The sequence below is a fragment of the Ovis canadensis genome, chromosome 12 (assembly GCF_042477335.2).
Source record: "Ovis canadensis isolate MfBH-ARS-UI-01 breed Bighorn chromosome 12, ARS-UI_OviCan_v2, whole genome shotgun sequence".
NCBI lineage: Eukaryota > Metazoa > Chordata > Mammalia > Artiodactyla > Bovidae > Ovis > Ovis canadensis.
This window is the reverse complement of record NC_091256.1, coordinates 71,530,115-71,554,505: the sequence shown is the minus strand read 5'-3', so window position 1 is coordinate 71,554,505 and position 24,391 is coordinate 71,530,115. Positions and strand designations below refer to the sequence as shown.

The window sequence follows — 24,391 nt, the reverse complement described above, 5'->3', positions numbered from 1 at the left end:
CCCACACTAGAGAAAGCTTCTCTGGAGAACCATCTTCTACTCTTCACCTTGTAGGATATGCATAAGGCCATATAAGTTCCAGAGTCTGATGTCATAAAGATTCACATACCACACAGGTTGTCCAGGAGATGAGAGGAAGACAGTAGTAGTCAGGATGGGGATGAATTTGAAATGAAGTTAACCCTAATGAGAGGGGAACTAACCATTAATTTAAAAATAAAATAAAGAGTACTGAGGTGGTTCCAGGGCAGGTGCATGGCTGTTGAGCCATAAACTAGCTTGACGTACCGGTTGAAAGGCCTCAGCCTCAGGCTTAAAGACAGGACAGGTGCATTTGGGAGGAAAAAAGGCCCGAGCATAGGATCAATTAAAGTCTTACTTCTGGTGGAAGAGCAGATCCTCAGCCTTCTCTGATAACACCTTCCCAGTTTATTAATCTGAAATTGTTGGCAAAAAAAAATAGTAAATAAATGAGAAAGAGCTCAACAGAAGACTGAATATGCCTGGTGGAAAGGATAGATTCTCAGAGATGGTTAGGTCATGGACCTCCAGTCAGGGGCTGGGGTGAATTAGGCTGTGAATGATCCACTGCACAAAGCTCTTATGAAATCTCCTAATACGGAATTTTTTGGGCAGCACCATGCAGCTTGCAGGACCTTAGTTCTCGACCCGGGACCCTGCAGTGAAAGCACCAAGTTGCAACCACTGGACCACCAGAGAATGTCCTGAATGACTTTATGTAAGTCCCCAAGATCCCCTCACCATAACATCTCCCCCATATTGCTATTGCTTTAACATTTTTTTAAAGATTTTTTTTATGTGTACCAATTTTAAAGTTTTTATTGAATTTATTACAATATGGCTTCTCTTGTTTATGCTCTGGTTTCTTGGCCTTGATGCATATGAGATCTTGAGCTCCCTGACCAGGGATGGAACCCACACCTCCTGCATTGAAAGGCAAAGTCTCAAACACTGGACTGCCAAGGAAGTCCCCTCTATAGCTTTAATGAGGAGATATACCTCAAAGCACCCTGAATCTTCATTCTAAAATCATTCTTATCTGAAAATGTGGTCTCATCACACAACTCTAACCCATTTAAGTAAGTGAGAAATAAGGTGTATAACAAAACAGGCTGATGAGTCCCTACTACCACCTATGGCAGATCCAGCCTACCAAAACCAGGATATTCACCATATCCAGGTGGGTAGAAGCAGGCCTGAGAAGATGTGAGCACACTTCCAGATGCACAGTATAAGGGCTACAAGATCCAAGAGACCACTCAGTTCAGAGGCACACAAATCTGCTGGAAACAATGCCTCTGAGGTCTTCCCGGAAACAAAACTAAAAGACATTTCAGTTCCTATATGAGAAGTAAAATATACCTATAAAAACATATTTTATTTCTTACATGCATGTAAGAATTAAAGATTTTAAAATTAAAAAAAATTTTAAAAAAACCATATTTTAATACTAAAATATTCTTACTCTCCTGACATGTACCCTAGTTATTCATAGTGTTCTTATTTTAAGTTTCTACTGAATGGAATTTCTATTTTAAAATTTGGATTTAGCATTGATATTTATGAAGTTTATTTCTCCTAAACTTCATTTGTAGTTTGACTTCATCTTCCCTTGTAGCTCAATGGGTAAGAATCTGTAGTGCAGGAGACCCGGGTTCAATCCTGGGTTGGGAAGATCCCCTGGAGAAGGAAATGGCAACCCACTCCAGTATCCTTGGCCTGGAAAATCTCATGGACAGAGGAGCCTGGTGGGCTACAGTCTATGGGGTTGCAAAGAGTCAGGCACAACTGAGTGACTAACACTAAAAATAACTTTGCCAGCTATACAAAATAAACTGGGGAAAAGTTCAATCATTACCTATGCTCTTAAACTGTTTCTATGGCGTGGGGATTACCTTCTCCTTCAAAGTCTGAACACATCTGTGGAGCCCAGGCAAAATTTTGAGGCTCTTTTTCAACAAATATATCAATTTCTTCTCTGAAAACTGACCAGTTTTATCCTTCTAAAATTAATGTTACTGTATATTTTCCTAGAAATTTTCCATTTCTTAGAGATTTTTTTTTGCAAATTTATTTATTTATTTATTTTAAATTTTAAAATCTTTAATTCTTACATGCATTCCCAAACATGAACCCCCCCCGAGATTTTTAAATTAATTCATAAGATATTGCACTTAAATTTGTTATAATCCATTTTTTTAAAACTGTGAGATCTATTACACATACAGAAGAGCATAAAATCATAGAATTTAATGAGAACAGTCATTTAAACACCAAACAGACCAAAGAACAGAAAACTGCCTGCATTCTATACACCAGTCCTGACACAGCATAATACAGTATCCCTTCTACTGTTTATGGGCGGGTTTCAAAATAAGCTCAGCTATACTTTACGTGCATGTACTCAGTCGCTTCAGTAGTGACCAGCTCTGTGCGACCCCATGGACTACAGCCCGCCAGGCTCCTCTGTCCAGGGACTCTCCAGGCAAGAATACTGGAGTGGGTTGCCATGTCCTCCCCCGGGGGATCTTTCCCACCCAGGGATCAAACTATACTTCCTGCACTGCAGGCAGGCTCTTTACCCACTGAGTCACCATGCCTTATGAAACAAGAAAAGGAAGAGTAAATTAAATCCAAAATAAGTAGAAATAAGGAAATAATAAAGAGCAATGTGGAAATTAGCAAAACAGAAAAACAGAGAAAAATTGGTAAAGGCAAAATCAAGTTTTTGAGATCAAAAAAATAGATAAATCTTTTTATAGACTGATGAGAACAAAAAGAGAAAAAATACAAATTTTCAATAACAGGGACAAGAGTGGACATCCTATAATTATTAAAAGGATAATGGGGAATAACGTGAGCAACTCTACATCAATAAATTAGACAACTTAGATGAAATTACAGATTCCTAACTAGACCAAAGCTAAGGAGCTCTCTCAAGAAGATATAATAGCCCTATAAGCAGTAAGGAAACTTCCTTAAACCCAGTAGAGAAACTGGCTAGCCTTATATCTGAATAGCTCTATCTTTGTAATTTAAAACTTTCTCACAAACCTAAATGACTTCACTGGTGAATTATATCAAACATTTAAGGAAGAAATAATATACAATTGTATACAAATTACTCTATAAAATAGAAGAGTAAAACACTTCCCAACTCATTTTAAGAGGCTAAACATTACCCCTAATATCGAAACCAAAAATATTAGAAAACAAAGTAAACTACTAATACATAATCAGTATCTTCAAGAACATCAATGCAAAAATTCTACACAAAGCTTCAGACAATTGAATTTAGTAGTATATAAAAAGAGAGTACACCATGATCAAATGGGGTTTATACCAGGAATGTAAGGTTCATTTAATATTCAATCCAAAAATCAATCAGGGACTTCCCTACTGGCCCAGTGGGTAAGAATCTGCCTTCCAATGAAGGGAACATGAGTTTGATCTCTGGTCAGAGAACTAAGATCCCACATGCCCATGGGGCAGCTAAACCCATGCACCACACCCAGAGAACCCAGGCACTGCAACTACTGACCCTGTGTGTCCTAAAGCCTGTGCTCCACCAAAGAAGCCCGTGCGCTGCAACTAGAGAAAGTCCATGCAACACAGTGAAGACCCAGCACAGTCATAAATAAATAAATAAATAATAAAAAATCAATCAAACTATAACAAGGGTGTCTGTTCTCACCACTTTTACTCAGTCTGGTACTGGAGACTCTAGTTAGTGAAGAAGTCAAGGAAAAGAAATTAAAGGCATGTAAATTAGAAAGAAAGAAATAAAACTGTCCTTATCTGCAGATGATATAATTATGTACATAGAAAATTCTAAGGAATCTGAAAAAAAAAAACTTCTTAGCAGGGATAAGTGAGTTCAGTACGATCACAAGATATGAAATAAATATATTAAAAAAAATCATGATACAACGCTCATTGTAGCCTAGACATGGAAGCAACCTAAATGCCCATCAACCGAGGAATAAAGATGTGATACGTATATACACATACAACAGAATAGTAGTCAGTCATAAAAAGAATGAATTACTGACATTTGCAGCAACATGGATGGACCTAGAGATTAGCTTACTAAGTGAAGCCAGACAGAGAATGATTAATATATCACTCACATGTGGAATCTAATAAAAAAATTTTTTTAATCATTCTTAAAAAATGATACAAATGAACTTTTACAAAACAGAAAGTCTTACAGATATCAAAAACAAGCTTATGATTACAAGGGGAAAACATGGGGGGAAGGGATAAATCAACAGCTTGGGATGAACATACCCAAACTATTATATACAAGATAGATAATGAACAAGGACGTCCTATAGAGCACAGGGAACTCTACTCAATATTCTGTGATCACCTATAAGAAAAAATAATCTAAAAAGGAATGAATAGGGACTTCCTGGTGGTCCAGTGGATAAGAATCTGTCTGCTAATGCAGGGGACATGGGTTCAGTCCCTGATCTGGGAAGATCTCATGTGTCACAGAGCAACTGAGTCCATGCAACTGAGCCCATGGCACCACAACTACTGAATCTTGCATGCCTGGTATCTGAGCTCTGCAACAAGAAAAGCCACCACAATGAGAAGTCTGTGCACAACAAGGAAGAGTAGCTCTTGCTCTCCACGACTAGAGAAAGCTTGTGTGTGCAGCAACACAGACCCAGCACAGCCAAAAATAAATAAAATATACTAAAAAGAATGACTACATGTATATGTGTAACCACTTTGCTGTACACCTGAAACTAACACAACATTGTAAATCAACTATATTCCAATAAAATCAAAATTTTTTTTAAATCAGTGATAATCCTGTTACAAAAGAATAATAAGAAATTGAAATTACAGAATTTGCAACAGTACCGAAATATAAAATACATAGGAATAAACCTTACAAAGACCTATATACTGAAAACTACAAAGCTTTGCTGAAAGAAATAAAGAACTTAAGTAAATGAAGAGATATACAATCTTCACAGGCCCAAAGACTCAATACTGTTAGGATGTCAGTTCTCCACAAATTAATCAATAGATAAAATGTAATCATAAGAAAAATCCCAATAGGTTTCTTTGGAAACATTGATAAGCTAATTCTAAAAACTTCACATATGGAAAGCAAAGGACCTAGAATAGCCTGGGCAATCTTGAAAAAGAACAAATTTGGAGGATTTACATTACTAATCTCAGAACATTATAAAACTACAGTAATCAAAACAGTTTGATAATGGTGACAATGTTGACACACAGATCAACAGAATACAGTAGAATATCCAGAATAATATCCATATATACGATCAATGTGCCGTGCTTAGTCGCTCAGTCGTGTCTGACTCTCTGGGACCCCACGGACTGTAGCCTGCCAGGCTCCCCTGTCCATGGGGATTCTCTGGGCAAGAACACTAGAGTGGGCTGCTGTGCCCTCCCTCCAGATTTTTAAAAAAGATGAAAAGGCTTCTGAATAGAGAAAGGGTAGTTTTTTCAACACATGGTGCTAAACAACTGGATACCCAAATGCCAAATAAGTGAACTTCAACCCATATCTGACACCAGAAAAGAAAAAAAATGGGTCACAAATCTGAACCCACAAAGCTTAAAACTATAAATCTTCAGATGTTACGATACAAAATTTTTCTTAGATTAACAATACCAAAAGAAGACCCATAAAAGAAAAAAAATGATAGATTGAACTTCATCAGTTTAGAAGTTCCCCTTTTTGAAAGACATTGTTAAGAGAAGAAAAGGAAGTCACAGGCTGAGAGAAAATATTTCTAAATCACATATCTGATAAAGGACATTTATCCAGAATATATAATGTACTTTCAAATTCAATGATAACAAAACAAACAAACCAATAATAAAAGGCCAAAGATTTGAGCAGATATTTTGCCTTTTTTCCTTGAATAGTTTATTAATTTTATTTCACTTATAATGACTTAAACATATCAAGTAACCAATAACCAAACTATAAAACAACTGTATTTCTTTTTTCAGCATTTTTCCAGTTTTACTGATTAATAATTGATGTATAACACTGCATATGTTTAATATGTACAATATAATGATTTGATATACGTATCTATTGCAAAATGATTATCACAACAAATTGAGTTAACATCCATTACCTCACAGTTACATTTTTTTTCTGTGATAACTTTTAAGATCTACCCTCTTAGCAACTTTGTACCTTTCACCAAAGGAGATGCAATGCCAAATAATCCCATGATCAACATCACTGATCAGGAAGGAAATGCAAATTAAAACTACAACGGCATACCATGAGCCACTTACTGGAATGTCTAAAATTGAAATCACTGACCGAATCAAATTTTGGCAAGGATCTGAAACAACTGGAACATTCATATACTGCTGGCAGGAATGTAGAAGACAGTTTCTCAAAAAGCTACAAACACAAGCCATATGACTTAGCCATCCCATTTCTAGATATTTATTTAAGACAAATGAAAGCAATGCATATGTATATGCATATTCATTGAAGCTTTACTTGTAATAATAAAAAATGGAAATAATTCAAACGTTCATCAACAAAGAATGGTTGATAAATGGTGTATTTCCATTCAATGAGATACTGCTCAGCACTAAAAGGCAATTTTAATAAAAGCAGCAGTGTGAATCTAAAAATAATTCTGCTTCGTCAAAGAAGTCAGACAAAGAAATGTATATATTCTGTATGATTCAATTTATATAAATTCTAAAACTTGAAAACTAATCTTTGGTGTTAGAAAGTGGACCAGACGTTGCCTGGGATAGGACAAGGCTGTAAGGAGAGAGTATAAAGGGGTACAAGGAAACTTTGAGTTTGCTGGATATGCTCCTTTCTCAATCATAGTCATTATTTTACAAGTGTATGTACATTTTAGAAATTACCAAATTGCACATTTAAATACGTGCAGTTTGTTGTAAAGCAATTATGCCTAAAAAGTCTACTTAAAACAAATAAAACAAAAGTAAGGGGAATATAGAGTTGTTACCTTCATCTTCTCCAGTTCATTAAGTTCCTTATCAGGATTTTTTTCTAAGCGACTTGCTTTATTCACAGCCATAGCTACTACCAGCTCTTTGCAACAACTGAAAAAAACACACACACACACACATACAGAGCATCACCTTTTTATTGCTGGTTTCTCTTATAAGTCCAAATACAGTGGAAGTTAACCGTAATAATTAAGCTACTGATTGACCACAGAATAATTTGCTTCTTGCTCAGTTTCTCAGTCCTATCCTCCCCCGCCCCTCCATTCATGTCACATTCAACCACTGGTAACACTGAATGGAAATGAAGGCAAAACTGGCTAAACTGCAAAAGCGGCTTCTCAAATCTGAAGTCATCATAGTGACAGTAAGCTTCCTAGTTAATAAAGTACAGTTTTATAGACATCTTCTTTATTTGATGGGAATCTTCTAGGTTTTCAGATATAAGGCTTTTTTCCTCTTTTTAAAAAAACTTATTTGTCTGCATTGGGTCTTAGCTGTGGCATGTGGGATTTAGTTTCCTGACCAGGGATCAAACCCAAGCCTCTGGCAATGAGAGCTCAGAGTCTTAGCCACTGGACCACCAGGAAAGTTCCTCACTTTTTGCTTTTTTAAAATATGTTTTGGTTGGTGTTTAGTAAAACATATAAAAGTATACATTCAATTTTGCATGGAATTACATATGCAAATTATACTTACTCCCCCGACAGCGGGTGCAAAACTACAATTTATTTATGCAGCTGGTTTGGTTAGTTGTTTTTTTTGTTTTACTTCTCACTCCCACATACATATACACTTCCTATTCTGCTTATGCTAACACTGTTTTCAAAGGAATTCTAAAGTAATTAAGAAAACACCAAAATTTCACATTCCAACAGGACAGTGTTGAAGCTAGTTTAAAAACTGAACTATTATTTCTTTCAGGGCTTTAAAACAATCCCTTATTGCTACTACTAACTGCCCTTCTCTCCTCTGCTTTTTTTTTTCCAATTTTTATTGGAGTATAGTTGATTTAGAGTGTTTTATCTTTGCTTTATGTCATATTTAATTTTCAACAGAAATAATACAGTAACCAGATAGTTTCACCTGCTCAAATAGCTGGAATATTGGGACAACTTTTTTGCCAGGGCCATTGCATCTAGCTCTAACTTGGCAATTCCTACGTCATGTTTTTCAGCACTATTCTCCAAATTTATGAGAGTATCTGGATCAGGAAAGTCAGGTATCATTAAAATCAGCAAATTTACCATCCACTGGATCATGGGTATATGCAATTCATCCATCTGTTAAAAAAAAAGATTATAATATAAATGACCCATTTAAAATAAATCAAACAGCAAAAACCATAAAAAGTTTAAAATAGAACTGTTTTCTAACAAATCAACTATCACATCAATCCAATCAATCCAGTTCAATTAACCCAATCCAATCAATTAAATCCTTAGATCAGAGTCAGGTCTTTGTGAGGAACAGTGTCAGGCCTTAGTGAGGCCCATAGGCTTTAGTGAGGAACTGATACAAATTAAATCAGTCAAACCAAACTAATCAAACTAATCAATCTAATCTACTCAATCCAACCCTTCAATCAAATCAAGCCCAGCACGGGATTTAGTGAGGACCAGAGTTAAGGACTTTCCTTGTGGCTCAGATGGTAAAGCGTCTGCCTACAATGCAAAAGACCCAGGTTTGATCCCTGGGTCAGGAAGGTCCTCTGAAGAAGGAAATGGCAATCCACTCCAGTACTGTTGCCTGGAAAATCCCATGGATGGAGGAGCCTGGTAAGCTGCAGTCCATGGGGTCACTAGGAGTGAGTGACTTCACTTTCACTTTTCACCTTCATGCATTGGAGAAGGAAATGGCAACCCACTCCAGTGTTCTTGCCTGGAGAATCCCAGGGACGAGGGAGCCTGTTGAGCTGCCGTCTCTGGGGTCGCACAGAGTCGGACACAAGTGAAGCGACTTAGCAGCAGCAGAAGCAGTGAGAAGAGTTGCCCTTCCCCTAACTCTGCTGCTGCTGCTGCAGTTCAGTTCAGTCGCTCAGTCGTGCCCGATTCTTCACGACTCCATGAATCGCAGCACACCAGGCCTCCCTGTCCATCACCAACTCCCGGAGTTCACTCAGACTTGCGTCCATCGAGTCGGTGATGCCATCCAGCCGTCTCATCCTCTGTCGTACCCTTCTCCTCCTGCCCCCAATCCCTCCCAGCATCAGAGTCTTTTCCAATGAGTCAACTCTTCGCATGAGGTGGCCAAAGTACTGGAGTTTCAGCTTTAGCATTGTTTTAAAATCTTACAAATAAAGTGTTTCAATTGATTGACAATCTTATGCTTAAAAAAAGAAATGCTGTATTGTCTAATGTTTATAAAAACCACTGACTGACATTATGGCAGATGGAAAATTTTACTATAATGAATTTCTTCAATTTGGATTGCTTCTTTGCAAGCTATTATTTTAGCAATGACAGTCCTTAAAAAAAAAAAAAACAAAGTAAACTGAACTTAAAAGCAGACCTTCAAATGGCTTTGTCACTAAACCTTAACCTGTGCTTATAAAAAAATTATGAAGCCTATTAGATCACATCAGTTTTTTAAAAAATCATTACTGAAAATAATTTTAAAATATTATCCATCTCATCCCTTTTGACTAGTCATATATATTTTACAATGTAGAAAAAAAGTCAATAAGTAAGTCTCACGTATAAGTTAGAAATGAATTGTTCAATGATTTTTTGCTAATAGAGATACACAATAAAAAATCTTTGACGATTGGTTTTACTGCCAAGCAGCACAGATTAGATAAACTAAAGGTATAAAGAAAAAAACAAACAAAAAAAATCTGGAAGAAAGTGGATGAGAAAGAAAAATAAATGGTGAGTGAAATAAAGATAACATTTTCCATTTTTAAATACTTATACCAATTAATATAGATTAATATGGATATATACAGTTTCTTGAAAAATATATGATCTTGCAAGTTTTCTATTCAGTTTAACTATATTATAATCTTATAGCATCAAAATGGAGATGTATAGAGAAGTATATAAAGGTACTTTATAAATAATCCTATATTATAAAAACTGAATTCCATAATATTAAAAATTGAGACTATGATTCCCCAGAGATAACCCCCAATAGTAAACTGAGTATCTCATCAAAGAAGGTGTTAATGCAGCAACACCACAAAACATCAGCAATGTTGGAATGTCCCTTCTTACTTCAGAGAAATATTTACTGAGTCTCACTATGTGACAGGCACTCTCCTACCCTTTTTCTTCTTACTTCTGGTTATGTTCTAAATCAGAAATTTCTCACGGGTCTGGAGATCCCCTATATCCATATTTCCAGTCTTAACATATTTGCTCTTCAACTCTTGGTGTTTCTATATTTACAATGTGCTCACAGACTGATATAATGCTTCATAAGTAGCATTCCCATATAACATGCTGATCTCTGCCTTTCAAATTCCTAATTTAAGCAATATTAAAATCAGCTAAATTCATTTTATCAATTTTGTAAATTCAAATATTTGCATATTATATTTACTTATAATAAGAGACTCCTGTGTAAATTTAGCTTATAATTAAGATTAGGAAGTGGGAGTAAATATAATAAACTAAGACATCCATTGGAAATTATTACTTCTTCTTATGATAGTTAAGAAGTCCACAGGTTCAGTTCCTCAGAATGGCAGGGCAAGTCCCTATTCTAATAACTATAAACCAATTGTACTGTAGCATTTTGTCTTTCTTCCTAGAAACACGTTTCTGTCATTCCTTCAGCCAGTCAAGGGCACCAACATAAATCCTTAAAATGATTAACACTATTGAGGGAATTTTTTTCAGTATACTGCTGCTAAGTCGCTTCAGTCGTGTCCAACTCTGTGCAACCCCATGGACGGCAGCCCACCAGGCTCCCCCGTCCCTGGGATTCTCCAGGCAAGAATACTGGAGTGGGTTGCCATTTCCTTCTCCAATGCATGAAAGTGAAAAGTGAAAGTGAAGATGCTCAGTCGTATCGGACTCTTAGCGACCCCATGGACTGCAGCCCACCAGGCTCCTCCGTCCATGGGATTTTCCAGGCAAGAGTACTGGAGTGGGGTGCCATTGCCTTCTCCGTACACTGAGTAAAGAGTAAAGATAGTAACTGGATCTCAAAAACTTTTGATCATTGCTGAAACTTCATTCCAAACGCAGTAACATACCTCATTTAAAAATCCACTGGAAACCATTTGAGTAATTATGCAAGTTCCCATTTTGCCCTCCCAATCTCCTACTTCAGTTAGCCATGACTTGGTTTTTCCCTTGAAGAAAACTCGCAGCCAAGGCAAAAAACAATCTGGTAAATTCCTGCAGGTACATACTTGGCGCTGAAGTTCCATGTTACCATTGTTAATCTCACCACCTATCTTCAAAAGCCACTGTTGAATCATGTTAAATATATGTGCTTGTAGCTCCCTGAAGGGAAAAGCAAGGAAAATAAAGGTAAGTGACTTACTTAAGAGTATAAAAATAAATGTGAGACAAAAGAAAGGGTTTCATTTGGCTGGGCCTAGGAAACTTTGGTGTGAACAATTGCTTGAGAATTCAGAGAAAGGTGAATTAAAGCCCTAAGATATTTGGTAGAAAGGCTACCCACTGACAACCTTCCTAACCTCACCTCACATAGGTAGCCAGTTGTGAATAATGTAGACGTTACATTCACTGTTAGCTCTCTACTATGAAAACTCACACTCACACCCTTTACATTCACTTCTATACCAGTGAGGCCACAAAGTAAGAAGTATGAATTTTAAAATCCTCTCAAGAGATCAACTTCCAGCATGACAGTGTGAGGAGAAAAGGTGACCCACTCTCCGGTGAAATTAGTAAAATTACTAAAACAAAACAATAAAATATTGAAAGCCTCTGGACATGGTTTCAAGGATAGACAGCAACTGAAGAAATACATATTCAAGACAATTTATGAAGAGTCAGTAGGAAAGGCAAGAGTCCATGGTATTTGAACCCAAACTACTGTTCTTCCCCTTCCCAGCTCAGTGAGGCAGAAACTGCACTGTAGATTGCTGTAGTTAAGAACCCAGGACTCGCTCACCCTCCGGCCCCCAGTCAGATGGCTTTCTTCCTGGGAGGAACAGGATGTCAAGGTTTCTCATTTGATCCCAAATACCCATTATTGAGGCTAAGTACTGAGAAGTGGGGACTCCTTTCTACCCAGCAGATAGCTATGAGAACTTACAGGCCAGAATCCATATCTATGTACTGTGGAACAGTGCCAATAATGTATAATGATGAATCCAACTGAGACTTCATCTCATTTATTTTTTCATTAAGTCCCTCCCATTCTTCAAGAAGCAGGTCAGGAAACTCCAGGAGGCTTTCCAACTTGAAAGAACAGAATTCAAAAGAACTAATCAAAGTTGGGAGAATTTTAGAGGTACCTGGAAAAGTGAGAAAATCATTAACTTTCAGAAGTAGTTATAAGTCTATTTCAATAATAAATTATGAGATCCTAATGGGTAGGGGCATATCTTCTTTAAGTTTCATATTACTCTACAGCTTGCCTAGCAGAGAATGTTGCAAAGAGTAGCTCCTAAACAAATATTTAGTGAATAAAAATTATCTAATCAGTGCTTTTCTAACTGATGGACTATTTTTATTGATGATAGTTTTTACTTTGTCTTATCTTCTTGGTGGACAATGAAATACATTAAACACAGAAACCATGAACTACAGTTTCTGTTAAAGGCATTAATTCACTGAGTTATCCTGTTAAGAAGACAATGATGAAAAACAGCTTCTTCATGATTACAGGATAGTTAAAACAGAAACAAGAACAGATAATTTTTCAGGTCACTGTTCAGGTTTACATAGAGTTTTGGTCTGCTGCTGCTGCTGCTAAGTCGCTTCAGTCGTGTTCGACTCTGTGCGACCCTGTAGACGGCAGCCCACCAGGCTCCGCCGTCCCTGGGATTCTCCAGGCAAGAACACTGGAGTGGGTTGCCATTTCCTTCTCCAATGCATGAAAGTGAAAAGTGAAAGTGAAGTCGCTCAGTCCTATCCGACTCTTAGCGACCCCATAGATTGCAGCCTACCAGGCTCCTCAGTCCATGGGATTTTCCAGGCAAGAGTACTGGAGTGGGTTGCCATTGCCTATTCTGAGTTTTGGTCTGGATAAGGACCAAGTCTAGATCCTAATCTTTGATTGATTCACTGTGACATCACGGCAAAATACCCTCTCCAAACAAATGGTGCTGGTGGTGGTTTACTCCCTGAGTCCTGTCTGACTCTTGTAACCCCATGGACTGTAGCCAACCAGGCTCCTCTGTCCTTGGGATTACCTTTGTCTAAACTCATTTGCAAAATAAGAAATGAAAATACTCCCATTTCAGAGATATATAAAGAGAAATAATTTTTCAAAAAACAACTTTTTCTTGTCCTTGATGAAAATATTTTCACTGCCTTCATCAGTAAACTTTAATCTTTTAGGAGTTTTCAAAATGACTTGTTAATAAATGACTTACAACCTCATTGCACATGTCTATGAATACACTGAAAGTGAAAGTGAAGTCAGTCGCTCAGTCCTGTCCAACTCTTTGCAACCCCATGGACTGTAGCCTACCAGGCTCCTCTGTCCACAGGATTTTCCAGGCCAGTACTGGAGTTGGTTGCCATTTCCTTCTCCAGGGGATCTTTCCGATCCAGGGAGCAAACGTGGGTCTCCTGCATTGCAGGCAGATGCTTTACCGTCTGAGCCACATTAAACTCATCAAATGGTATATTTAAATAGATGCGTTGTAATGAATTATATCTCAATAAAGTGATACTCAATGCTTTATTTTGCTTGATTTTTAAAACTAAATGTATTATTTTGATTTTCAACATTAATTGTATTGAAACTAATAATTAGTATTAAAATGCTTTATACTGTCAAGCCATCTAATTATCATTACCATTGGTTTTTTCCTTACCATTATCCCCATTTATTCTTATTTCAAATTCTTTGTAGAGTCTTGCTATATTTTTCAAAATTTCCTCCATGAGCTTCTGCTCTGGTGGTATATTTCCCTCCATACTTTTATGGCGACCAAATATCCCAAGCCCAATATCTGTCCAGTTTTCCTGTAACCGTTTAATAATCTTGAGAGAATCATATTTTGACACTAGAAGATCCCCAGAAAATTTGTCTCTGTCTTCAATCAACATCTGGAGAGTGAAAAGGGGACGAGGAAATTAGTACATTATTCACTAATGATTTCATCAAAGTCTACTCAGGTGACTCCCAAATATTTGGGAGTTATATATCTTATTCGTCATATCATTTCCTCATATGACATACATTCTATTTTAAAAATTAAAATGAATTTAAATTAATTTTGATATTCTACAAGATAACCCATAGTTTACCAAGAAGAAATAATTATATTCAGTCCTATGTAGGTAAAAATATTAGTGAGAGGCAATTAAGCCTCAGAGAGCTGAGCATGTATAATCACTATTTGCTTTGATAAGGATGTAATATTTCTGTTTATATGATCCCCACTATACTGGGAAAGTTCCTAGAATGTATAAGTTTTCGTTTGTTTAACCCAAAGTACAAGTGATATACCTGACATATCAATTAAGTATTTGTGGAAAAAATAAGTTACAATTTATATATAAAGTTTGCCATTATTTCAAGACTCAGATAATGTAAACAAATCATCCACACTTATTAGCAACCAGTATTGGAAAGCATTGTAGCAGAGCAATTGAGAGACGGACTCGGCCATTTACCATTTATAGGTAACTAAGGCAAGTTACTTAACATTTCTAATCTTCAATTTCCACATCTGGAAGATGGGGGATTACAGAACCTGCATCAGGTGGATACCATGAAGAAAAAGTATAATAACATATGGAAAGCACCTTCAGCCTGACAAGTTAATGAATGAAAATTACTACTATTCCTACTAAAAAAAAGAAGCATGATTTTTTCAGTTTTATCTATGCAATGTCAAAGAGATGAACATTAAAAAAAATAAGTCACTAAACTAACTATATTGTATGTATGACAACAAACATTTTCAATTCTGCTCAAATCATTCCAAAAGAAAAGAAAATGGTTTCTTGGGATTGGATGAGATTTCATTAGGTCATGAGTTTGATGTTAACATTTGAAGGAATTCTTTGGCCACCTGATGCAAACAGCTGACTCATTTGAAAAGACCCTGATCCTGGGAAAGATTGAGGGCAGGAGGAGAAGGGGATGACAGAGGATAACATGGTTGGATGGCATCACCGACTCAATGGACATGGGTTTGGGTGGACTCCAGGAGTTGGTGATGGACAGGGAGGCCTAGTGTGCTGTGATTCATGGGATCGCAAAGAGTCGGACACAACTAAGCGACTGAACTGGACTGAATATTGTATTTTCCCTTACCAGACTACTGTAACAGGATAGCAGTTTGACTAGCAAAATGAAGCCTATTTTCAAAGTTTGAAAAGATTACTTTAAAAAGACATTATTAATAAACAAAGTGTGCTCTATATATACACAATTCAACCTTAAGAAAGCAGCAAGTTCTGATAAATGCTGCAATGTTGGATAAACCTTGTGGGAATTATGCTGAAGAGAATAAGTCAGTCACAAAAGGATTAATTCTACATGATTTCATTTATATGAGGTGCCTAGAGTAGTCAATTTATAAAGACAAAGTAGAATGGCGGTTGCCAGGGGCTGGAGGGAGGAGGAAATGGGAAGTTACTGTTTAATAGGAAGAATTTCAGTTCAGGAAGATGAAAAAGTTCTGGACATGGATGGAGGTGATGGTTGCACAACAAAAGGAATGTACTTAAGGCTACTGACCTGTACATAAAAATGATGTAAATGGTAAGTTTATGTTATGTATATTTTACCACAGGTTTTAAAAAGATGTTACTAATTTTTAAAGTCCAATGTGTCCTTAAGACAAAAGCCAGGTACATGAGAGGCACAGATGTTGTTTATGTCTGACAATTAGATGAGAGAATCAGAACTATCTTAATTGCCACCCAAGTATCTTTTCCTAATCTTTTCACTGACAACCTAACTTTATTTGACCCCAAAATCTAAAAAACAGAACTGAGAACAGAATATTTAAGAGTATTTTTGAAAGCCTCTGTAGTTTTAATGTTTTCCTTGTCATTCATAAAACCTAACATGGCATTTTTAAAGGATGAGATATGATTCAGTTGTAGGTAAGAAGTAACAAGTTTGCAAACAGCGTTTTGATTACCAAGTTGTTTACTAGAAAGTCTTACCATTAGCCACCGCTTGAAGTCTGGAACGACTGATTCAAGTGTCTTTTGTTTATGGGAGGATAAAATGTCTTTTTCACTGAAAGAAGGAAAAAGAGCGAGAGTGTGGTCTCAGGGCAAGATATAAACAAAGAAAATCATGAATCCACACATAATATAACAATTAATAATCTACTTCTCCCTAATGATTTTCCCAAATGCCTTCCAGGTTCAGCCTCTCCCTCACAGGCATTCATTTTAAAATTTACAAATACAATATAAATTCAGAACATAATCAGACCTGAGGAAGCAAGTTACAGGGTCAGAAGCCATGGCAGTATTAAAAGGGTAGCCTCTGGGTCCTCAACATCCAAAATTAGGTCATCATAGGAATAATTCCTGCTGAACACAGTGGCCAAAGCAATATATAAAGAGAAAGGAAACCTAAAGAATAATTAAGACTCAACATTTAGGTCAGGAGCCCCAACTTCTGGTTAAAATATTAAAAAGTGTTTCCTTTAGTATCTTTTGAAGCCTCACAAGAAGAAAGCTCTTGATAAAGTCCTTCCTGAGGAGAAAGGAGAAGAAAGCCATTGCCACCTGTGCTCCTCTCCCAGCTGAGAGTCAACAAGCAGAAGGTGCCCAGTGGCAGCAGCAACCGACTTGGATATACACCAGCTTCTGCTGCCACTTCCCAATCTACTAACTGGAACACCTCTTAGACGATATGAAAAATTGAAACTATTCTTCTCAGTTCGACATGGAAATAGTACCTAAATGTGTTTCCTCAACAGACAAAGCATCTTAAAGTTAAAAAAAAAAAAAAACTTTAGAAAACATTGAGTCCAGCCTGCATTTAAAGTATGAAAAGTGAAAAAGTGAAGTCACTCAGTTGTGTCCAACCCTTCGTGACCCCGTGGACTGTAGCCCGCCAGGCTCCTCCGTCCATGGGATGTTCCAGGCCAGAATACTGGAGTGGGTTGCCATTTCCTTGATTCCCACTAACCTTGGCTATGATTTAGTCAACCAGCCTCCACCTAACTACTTTATAGGCAGCTTCTTCCATTATCAAAGTTCTGTTACAAAGTATGATATCCAATCAAAACCAATCTCCTAATAACTGCCAGTCATTGATTCCACTTCTCTGCACATGCACTATGCTACAGAATTTGCAGATGAATCCACATATGAAGTGTGCCAACAGACATTAAGTTGATTTTAAAAAGAGAGTAAAGAAAAGAAAAAGAGTTGGATTTCAATGGAAGCAGCAGCAGTTTGGTACAGGGATCAGTATGATCAATATGATATAAGACCATTCAAGCTCCTAGAAGGATTGTGCCCTTATAGGACCAGCTGGTTACCTCACCAAAATCAATGTCAGAGTAATTACAAGGTAAAAGAGAAATGAGATATAACGAGAGAAAGATCTAGACTGAGTTATCAAACATGATGTCATATAATCAGAAAAACAAGATTCTTGGAAGACCCACGTATTATTTCTGAAGAACTGCTGCCATTTGACAAGGCCATCCTTAATACTTTGCAATCTCTCCCTTGTAGCCTCTTCATTTCGCTCTACTTCCTGTTGAAATTTATTCACTAAATTTCTCCATTTCTGTGTCAACTTCTGCAATAGTGCAAGGTCTGAAGTGTCCTAGATAAAATGCACAGAATTGAACCACTTACTCATTTATCCATGTAACAAATACTTACTAGCATGCACCAGGCCATTATTAATACTGTTAATACTAGAGACATTCATAGAAAATGGATCAAAAAATTGAACAGATATTCCTCTTTCAAAATATCAGTGACGCGATTATATAGTCCCTTTGGTGGTGAATTTTTCCACAGTAAAAAAAAAAAATTAGAATCAAGATTTTTTTTCCGTTGCAATATGAGCCCAGTTTCCTCACAGGACTTGGCAGGCTGGGCAGTACATTCGAAAGAATAGGAATTTCAAAGTTAAACAGAACCAAATGTAAATCCTAGTCATTTATTGGCTTGGGGGATATTATTTAATTTCAGATTAATTTTTCTTTTCCAAAAAATAAAGACCCTAATATATATCTCACAGGATTGTTGTAAGAATTAAATGAAATGACTAGTGTAAATGATTTAACTCTAGAAACATACTAAATGCCAATTCCTTTCTTTGCAACCAAATGCGCTCACTGAACTTGCCTGTCAAATTGCATAGAATACATCAATAATCCAATTATTTCAATGAACATTTTTGTTTAAGCACTATAACTCTGTAAGTAACATCTGCAGTGTTAACTTAGATAAATTACTCAAATTGCTCGAATCAGAAGACAAATAAAAAGAACAGCCTTTATTCACTTTTCCTTAGGTTTTTCATTCTGCCCCCAATAAAGCACAAATATAAACTATATTTAAAATTTAGTCTTATAAACTAACAAAGGCTTCTTGCAGTTTCAACCCTCAATAGGTGAAGTCTCTTTTTCCATGACTCAAGTGAATCGAGCTTTACCTTAGATGATAGCAGTACGATGAAATGCTTAGTATAATTATTCCAGCCTTTTTCATTGAGGTAAAGTCTTTTAGCCAACAGGACTTTATTTCTTTCAATTACCTATTTTTAGAAAGTACTAAAATTAGGAACCTAAAACATTAACTAACCATTGTAATTTATTAAACCCAAACCAGTTTCACATATCAATTTTTCATTGAATCATTAATTCGATGACAACTTCTTTTTTAAATCATGAACTAATTTGAATCACAAATCCATGTTTTCTTAAACTACTGAACTGGAACCAAACTGAACATGGTATACAGCAGAGGCTCTCAAACAATTTTATCTCAAAACTCCTTTACATTTTTAAAAATTACTGAGAACACCAAAGAGCTTTTATTTACATGGATTATATATACTGCTATTTATTGCTTTGGAAATTAACTGAAATTATTTAAAATATACATTTGTTAATTCACATAAACATTAATAAACCCATTGTATTTTCAAGTTTTTTCTTAAAAATAACTATGTTTTCTAAAACAGAAACTTGAAAAGAACATACAATTTCACATTTTACAAATCTCTTTAGCGTTTCCTTAATAGAATAGGGCTATATTTTCATTTGTTTTTGAATTCAATCTGTTTGTAATATCCCAAACCATGTAGCTGCAAGAAATATCCACTGTACATTCACATGAGAATGAGAAAAGGCAAATATCAACAGTGTTACAATGAAACTCCTTTTGACCTCATGAAGAGTCTTATGGACCTCCAAGGGGGTCACATTTGAGAACCACTGATATACTAAATCAATTATAGTCATTCAATGAATAACTGACTATTCAAGATACTGTGTATATAATGGTAAACAAGAGACATAGTCCTTATTTTTAGGGAGTTGACATTATAGCTGTTATTTCCTATTGTTCTTGCTCAGTCGGACTCACTTGTGTCTGACTCTGCAACCTCATGAACTGCAGCACACCAGGCTTCTCTGTCCATCACTATCTTTCTGAGTTTGCTCAAACTCATGTCCATTGAGTCAGTGATGCTATCCAACCATCTCATCCTCTGTCACCCCCTGCTTTCCTTTTGCCCTCAGTTTTTCCCAGCATCAGGGTCTTTTTAAATAGTCAGTTTTTCACATCAGGTGGCCAAAGTATCGGAGCTTCAGTTTCAGCATCAGTCCTTCAATGAACATTAAGGGTTGATTTCCTTTAGGATTGACTGGTTTGATATCCTTGCAGTCCAAGGGACCCTCCAAGAGTCTTCTCCAGCACCACAGTTCGAAAGCATGAATTCTTCGGCCCTCAGCCTTCTTTATGGTCCAACTCTCACATTCATACATGACTACTGGAAAAACCATTGCTTTGACTTGCCGGACCTTTGTTGGCAAACTGATGTCTCTGCTTTTTAATACACTGTCTAGGTTTGTCATACCTATTCTTCCAAGGAGCAAGCATGATGATCTAATACAAAACCCCACTAGTTCAAGGTATTCTTCTATAGGAATCTCTTACCAGTGGTCAAGTTCTCTGCTGTTTAAATACTTCTAGATGAGGTAACTCCCTTGTTTTTTTTCTCCCACTGAACATACTAGTTCCCAGATTTGTTTCTTTTTTCTTTTAAATTAAAGTATAATTGAGACCCTGATCCTGGGAAAGACTGAAGGCAGGAGGAGAAGGGGATGACAGAGGATGAGATGGTTGGATGCCATCACCGACTCAATGGACACGAGTTCGAGTGAACTCCGGGAGTTGGTGATGGACAGGGAGCCTGGAATGGTGCAGTCCATGGGATCACAAAGAGTCGGACACAACTGAGCTACTGAACTGAACCGAACTGATGTATAATATTACATGTTTCAGGTGTACAACATAGTGACTGACAATTTTTAAAGGTTATATTCCATTTGTAGTTATTATAAAATATTGACAATATTCTTTGTGCTATATGATATATCCTTGTGGTTCCAACCAGTCCATTCTAAAGGAGATCAGTAGTGGGTGTTCTTTGGAAGGAATGATGCTGAAGCTGAAACTCCAGTACTTTGGCCACCTCAAGCGAAGAGTTGACTCATTGGAAAAGACTTGATGCTGGGAGGGATTGGGGGCAGGAGAAGAAGGGGATGAAAGAGGATGAGATGACTGGATGGCATCACCGACTCGATGGATGTGAGTTTGAGTGAACTCCGGGAGCTGGTGATGGACAGGGAGGCCTGGCGTGCTGTGATTCATGGGGTAGCAAAGAGTCGGATATGACTGAGTGACTGAACTGAACTGTGGCTTATTTTTCTATCTATAGTAGTTCATACTTCAATTCCCTTCCCCTACCTTGGCCCTCCCCCTTTCGCTCTCCTCACTGGTAACCACTAGTTTATTCTAACTGTGAGTCTGTTTCTTTTACAGGTTTGTTTCTTATATCATATATTTACTGTCACAATTGTTTCTCTGGACATATCAATGTCTCTTTTAAAGTTCTGCATCAGAATAGAACTTTCACGTCAGAGATGAGATCTGACTATTCCAGAGGAAAGTAGGACAACATTTTCAATGTGTTTAGGGTCATAATTTTCTGTTAATATTGTAATTTCCAGATGTGACATTAGGCAATCAACCAGGAAACAATGAATACCGTATTGTGGGACGTTGCTATAATACTTTCCTAAAGCATCTTGTCATTGTCGACAGGCTGCTATATTTCAATTCAGTTGTCATCTTGGGTACCAAAGTATTAAATAATAGAACCAAAGTGACTTATCCAGTGATCATAATACAGTTAAATCATTTAAAAAAAGAACCACTTTCCCTAATTTATTAATATCTAATTAAAGTTGAAAGTTTTAACACATTCACAAACAATAGAAATAGAATACCTGCTCATACTCATAGGTTCTGGTGAAAAAAAGAGCCCTTAATTGGGCAATAGACAGGTACCCAGTAGAGAAGAAACAAGAGAAAAAAACACTTTTCCTTTTCAAGGCTTATAATAGAATAGTTGCATTATTTATTAATTAAATATATATCTTCATTTCTAAAGATTTTGTCTACATGAAAACAACCTAAATGTCCAATGATAGACGAATGGATAAAGATGTGGTACACACACACACACACACACACACACACAAACACATACACACACAAATACACACACACAAACACACATACACACACAAACACACATACACACACAAACACACATACACACACAAACACACACAAACACATACACACACATACACAAACACACACATACACACATAAACACACATACACACACACACAAACACACATACACACACTGAGATATTACTCAGCCATTAAAAAGAATGAAACGCCATTTGCAGCAACATTAATGGACCTAGAAATTGTCATACCAAGTGAAGCAAGTCAAACAAAGACAAGTATCATATGATGTTCATATGTGGAATTTTTAAAAAAAATTGTACAAAAGAACCAATCTACAAATAGAAATAGAGTCACAGATGTAGAAAACAAATATGGTTACCAAGGAGGAAAGAGGGGATGGAAGGGATAAATTGGGACACTGAGACTGACATATACACACTAATATATATAAGACAGATAACTTGTAATGACCTATATTGGAATAGGATTTTAAAAAGAGTGTATATAAATATACATATAACTGATTCACTTTGCTGTACAGGAGAACTAACACAACATTGCAAATTAACTATATTCCAATACAAACTAATTTTTTAAAAATAAATAAAAATTAACAAAAATTTTTATGAAGATGTGGTATGTATATATATACACACATATACATACATATATATATAATATACATAATAAAATATTACTTAATCATTAAAAAGAATGAAATAATGCCATCTGCGGCAACATGGATGGACCTAGAGATTATCAAGGGCTTCCCTGGTAGCTCAGCTGGTAAAGAATCCACCTGCAATGCAGGCGACCCCAGTTTGATTCCTGGGTTGGGACAATCCGCTGGCGAAGAGATAGGCTACACACTCCAGTATTCTTAGGTTTCCCTAGTGGCTCAACTGGTAAAGAATCAGCTTGCAATGCAGGAGACCTGGGTTCGATCCCTGGGTTGGGAAGATCCCCTGGAGAAGGGAATAGCTACCCACTCCAGTATTCTGGCCTAGAGAATTACAACTGAGCGACTTTCACTTTCCCTTTCAGAGATTATAGTGCTAAGTGAAGTCAGAAGCAAAGACAAGTAACATGATATCACTTACATGTGGAATTAAACACAAACAAACATATCTACAAGACAAAAATAGACTCAGAGGTATAGAGAAAAGATTTGTGGTTGCCAAGGGAGAAAGAGAGTCAGGCTGGGAAGGACTGGGAGTTTGGAATTAGCAAATGTAAACTATTATATATAGGCCAGATAAACAATAATGTCCTATACTGTATAGCATAGGGAGCTCTGTTCAATATCCTGTGATAAACCATAACAGACAAGAAGATGAAAAAAGAATGTCTATATATGTATAACTGAGTCACTGTGCTGTACAGCAAAAATTAAATACAACATTATAAATCAAGCATACTTCAACAAAAATTTTAAAATAAAACAAAATTTTTGTCTAGATTATTGAAAATTATAAAATGAAACTTTATCTAGCCAAAAAAGAAGTTGATTTCAGATGAAACAACCTTTACGGATAATTCATATGTAGCTGAGCTCCAGATATCTCTTTCTGCCATTAACTGTTTAATATCACTCTCCATCCTTTCTCTTTGTAATGTATATAAGTCATGATATTCTTCTACAATTCTAAAAGAAAAATTAAAAAACAGATACATAAATACATATCTCAAAAAAATAACTTTGTTCTAAAGCAGGCTGTTCCTTTAAAACTCATCATAAGGTAATTATGGCATAACTGCTGGATATATTAGTAACATTAACATACAGGAAAATAGAAGAAAAAATATTCACATTTCATGTATAAATCTTACAGAGGTCTTAAGGAAAAAGTTTAATATATTGTTCCCTGCTCTAAACACTTTTCATCATATTCTTCTTTATTCTCTAGAATTTTCACACCATGGTATTCTAGTGGTATAACAAGACATTTAATAAAAAATTCTAAATACATGTAGTAGTAATATAACCGTTTTTAGCTTTTTTTTCTCATTGAATTTAGGATTCTTTACTAAGAAGATACAAAGGCACAAAGCCCAATAATTGTGAACTATATTTTAAAATTATATATAATTAGCATAAGATTTAAAGAAATTCTCTACCAATCAAAAGCTTAAGTTTAATTAAGTCCCTTTATCTTAAATCTTTTTTCTTCATGTTTACCAAAATATATCTTTTCCTTCTAACTGAATTAAAATCCCTTCCAAGATTAAATACAAACACAGAAGTTATAAAGTGATTGGCAGCTTTTTACAAACCTTTTGAAACACTTCCTCCTAAAGAATATTAGGGCTTCCCTGGTGGCTAGGTGGTGAAGAATCTGCCTGCCAATGTAGGAGACGCAGATTCTATCCCTAGATGGGGAAGATCCCCTGGAGAAGAAAACGGCAACCCACTCTAGTATTCTTGCTCAGAAAAATTCCATGGACAGAGAAGCTTGGTGGGTTACCGTTCATGGGGCCTCAAAAGAGTTGCACATGACTTA

General features: G+C 36.4%; 1 protein-coding gene across 1 annotated transcript in view; it reads right to left on the bottom strand.

The window, feature by feature from the left end:
• Window positions 1–24,391, bottom strand: part of AXDND1 (axonemal dynein light chain domain containing 1) — a 73,488-nt gene that overhangs the window by 25,319 nt on the left and 23,778 nt on the right. The window contains exons 11-19 of the mRNA XM_069546187.1: window positions 23,415–23,535; window positions 18,772–18,873; window positions 17,768–17,931; window positions 16,302–16,377; window positions 13,991–14,225; window positions 12,259–12,460; window positions 11,384–11,477; window positions 8,110–8,306; window positions 7,023–7,119 (exon numbers count right to left, since the gene is read on the bottom strand). Coding sequence (XP_069402288.1) covers window positions 7,023–7,119; window positions 8,110–8,306; window positions 11,384–11,477; window positions 12,259–12,460; window positions 13,991–14,225; window positions 16,302–16,377; window positions 17,768–17,931; window positions 18,772–18,873; window positions 23,415–23,535 — 1,288 coding nt within the window. The remainder of the gene's footprint in view (window positions 1–7,022; window positions 7,120–8,109; window positions 8,307–11,383; window positions 11,478–12,258; window positions 12,461–13,990; window positions 14,226–16,301; window positions 16,378–17,767; window positions 17,932–18,771; window positions 18,874–23,414; window positions 23,536–24,391) is intronic.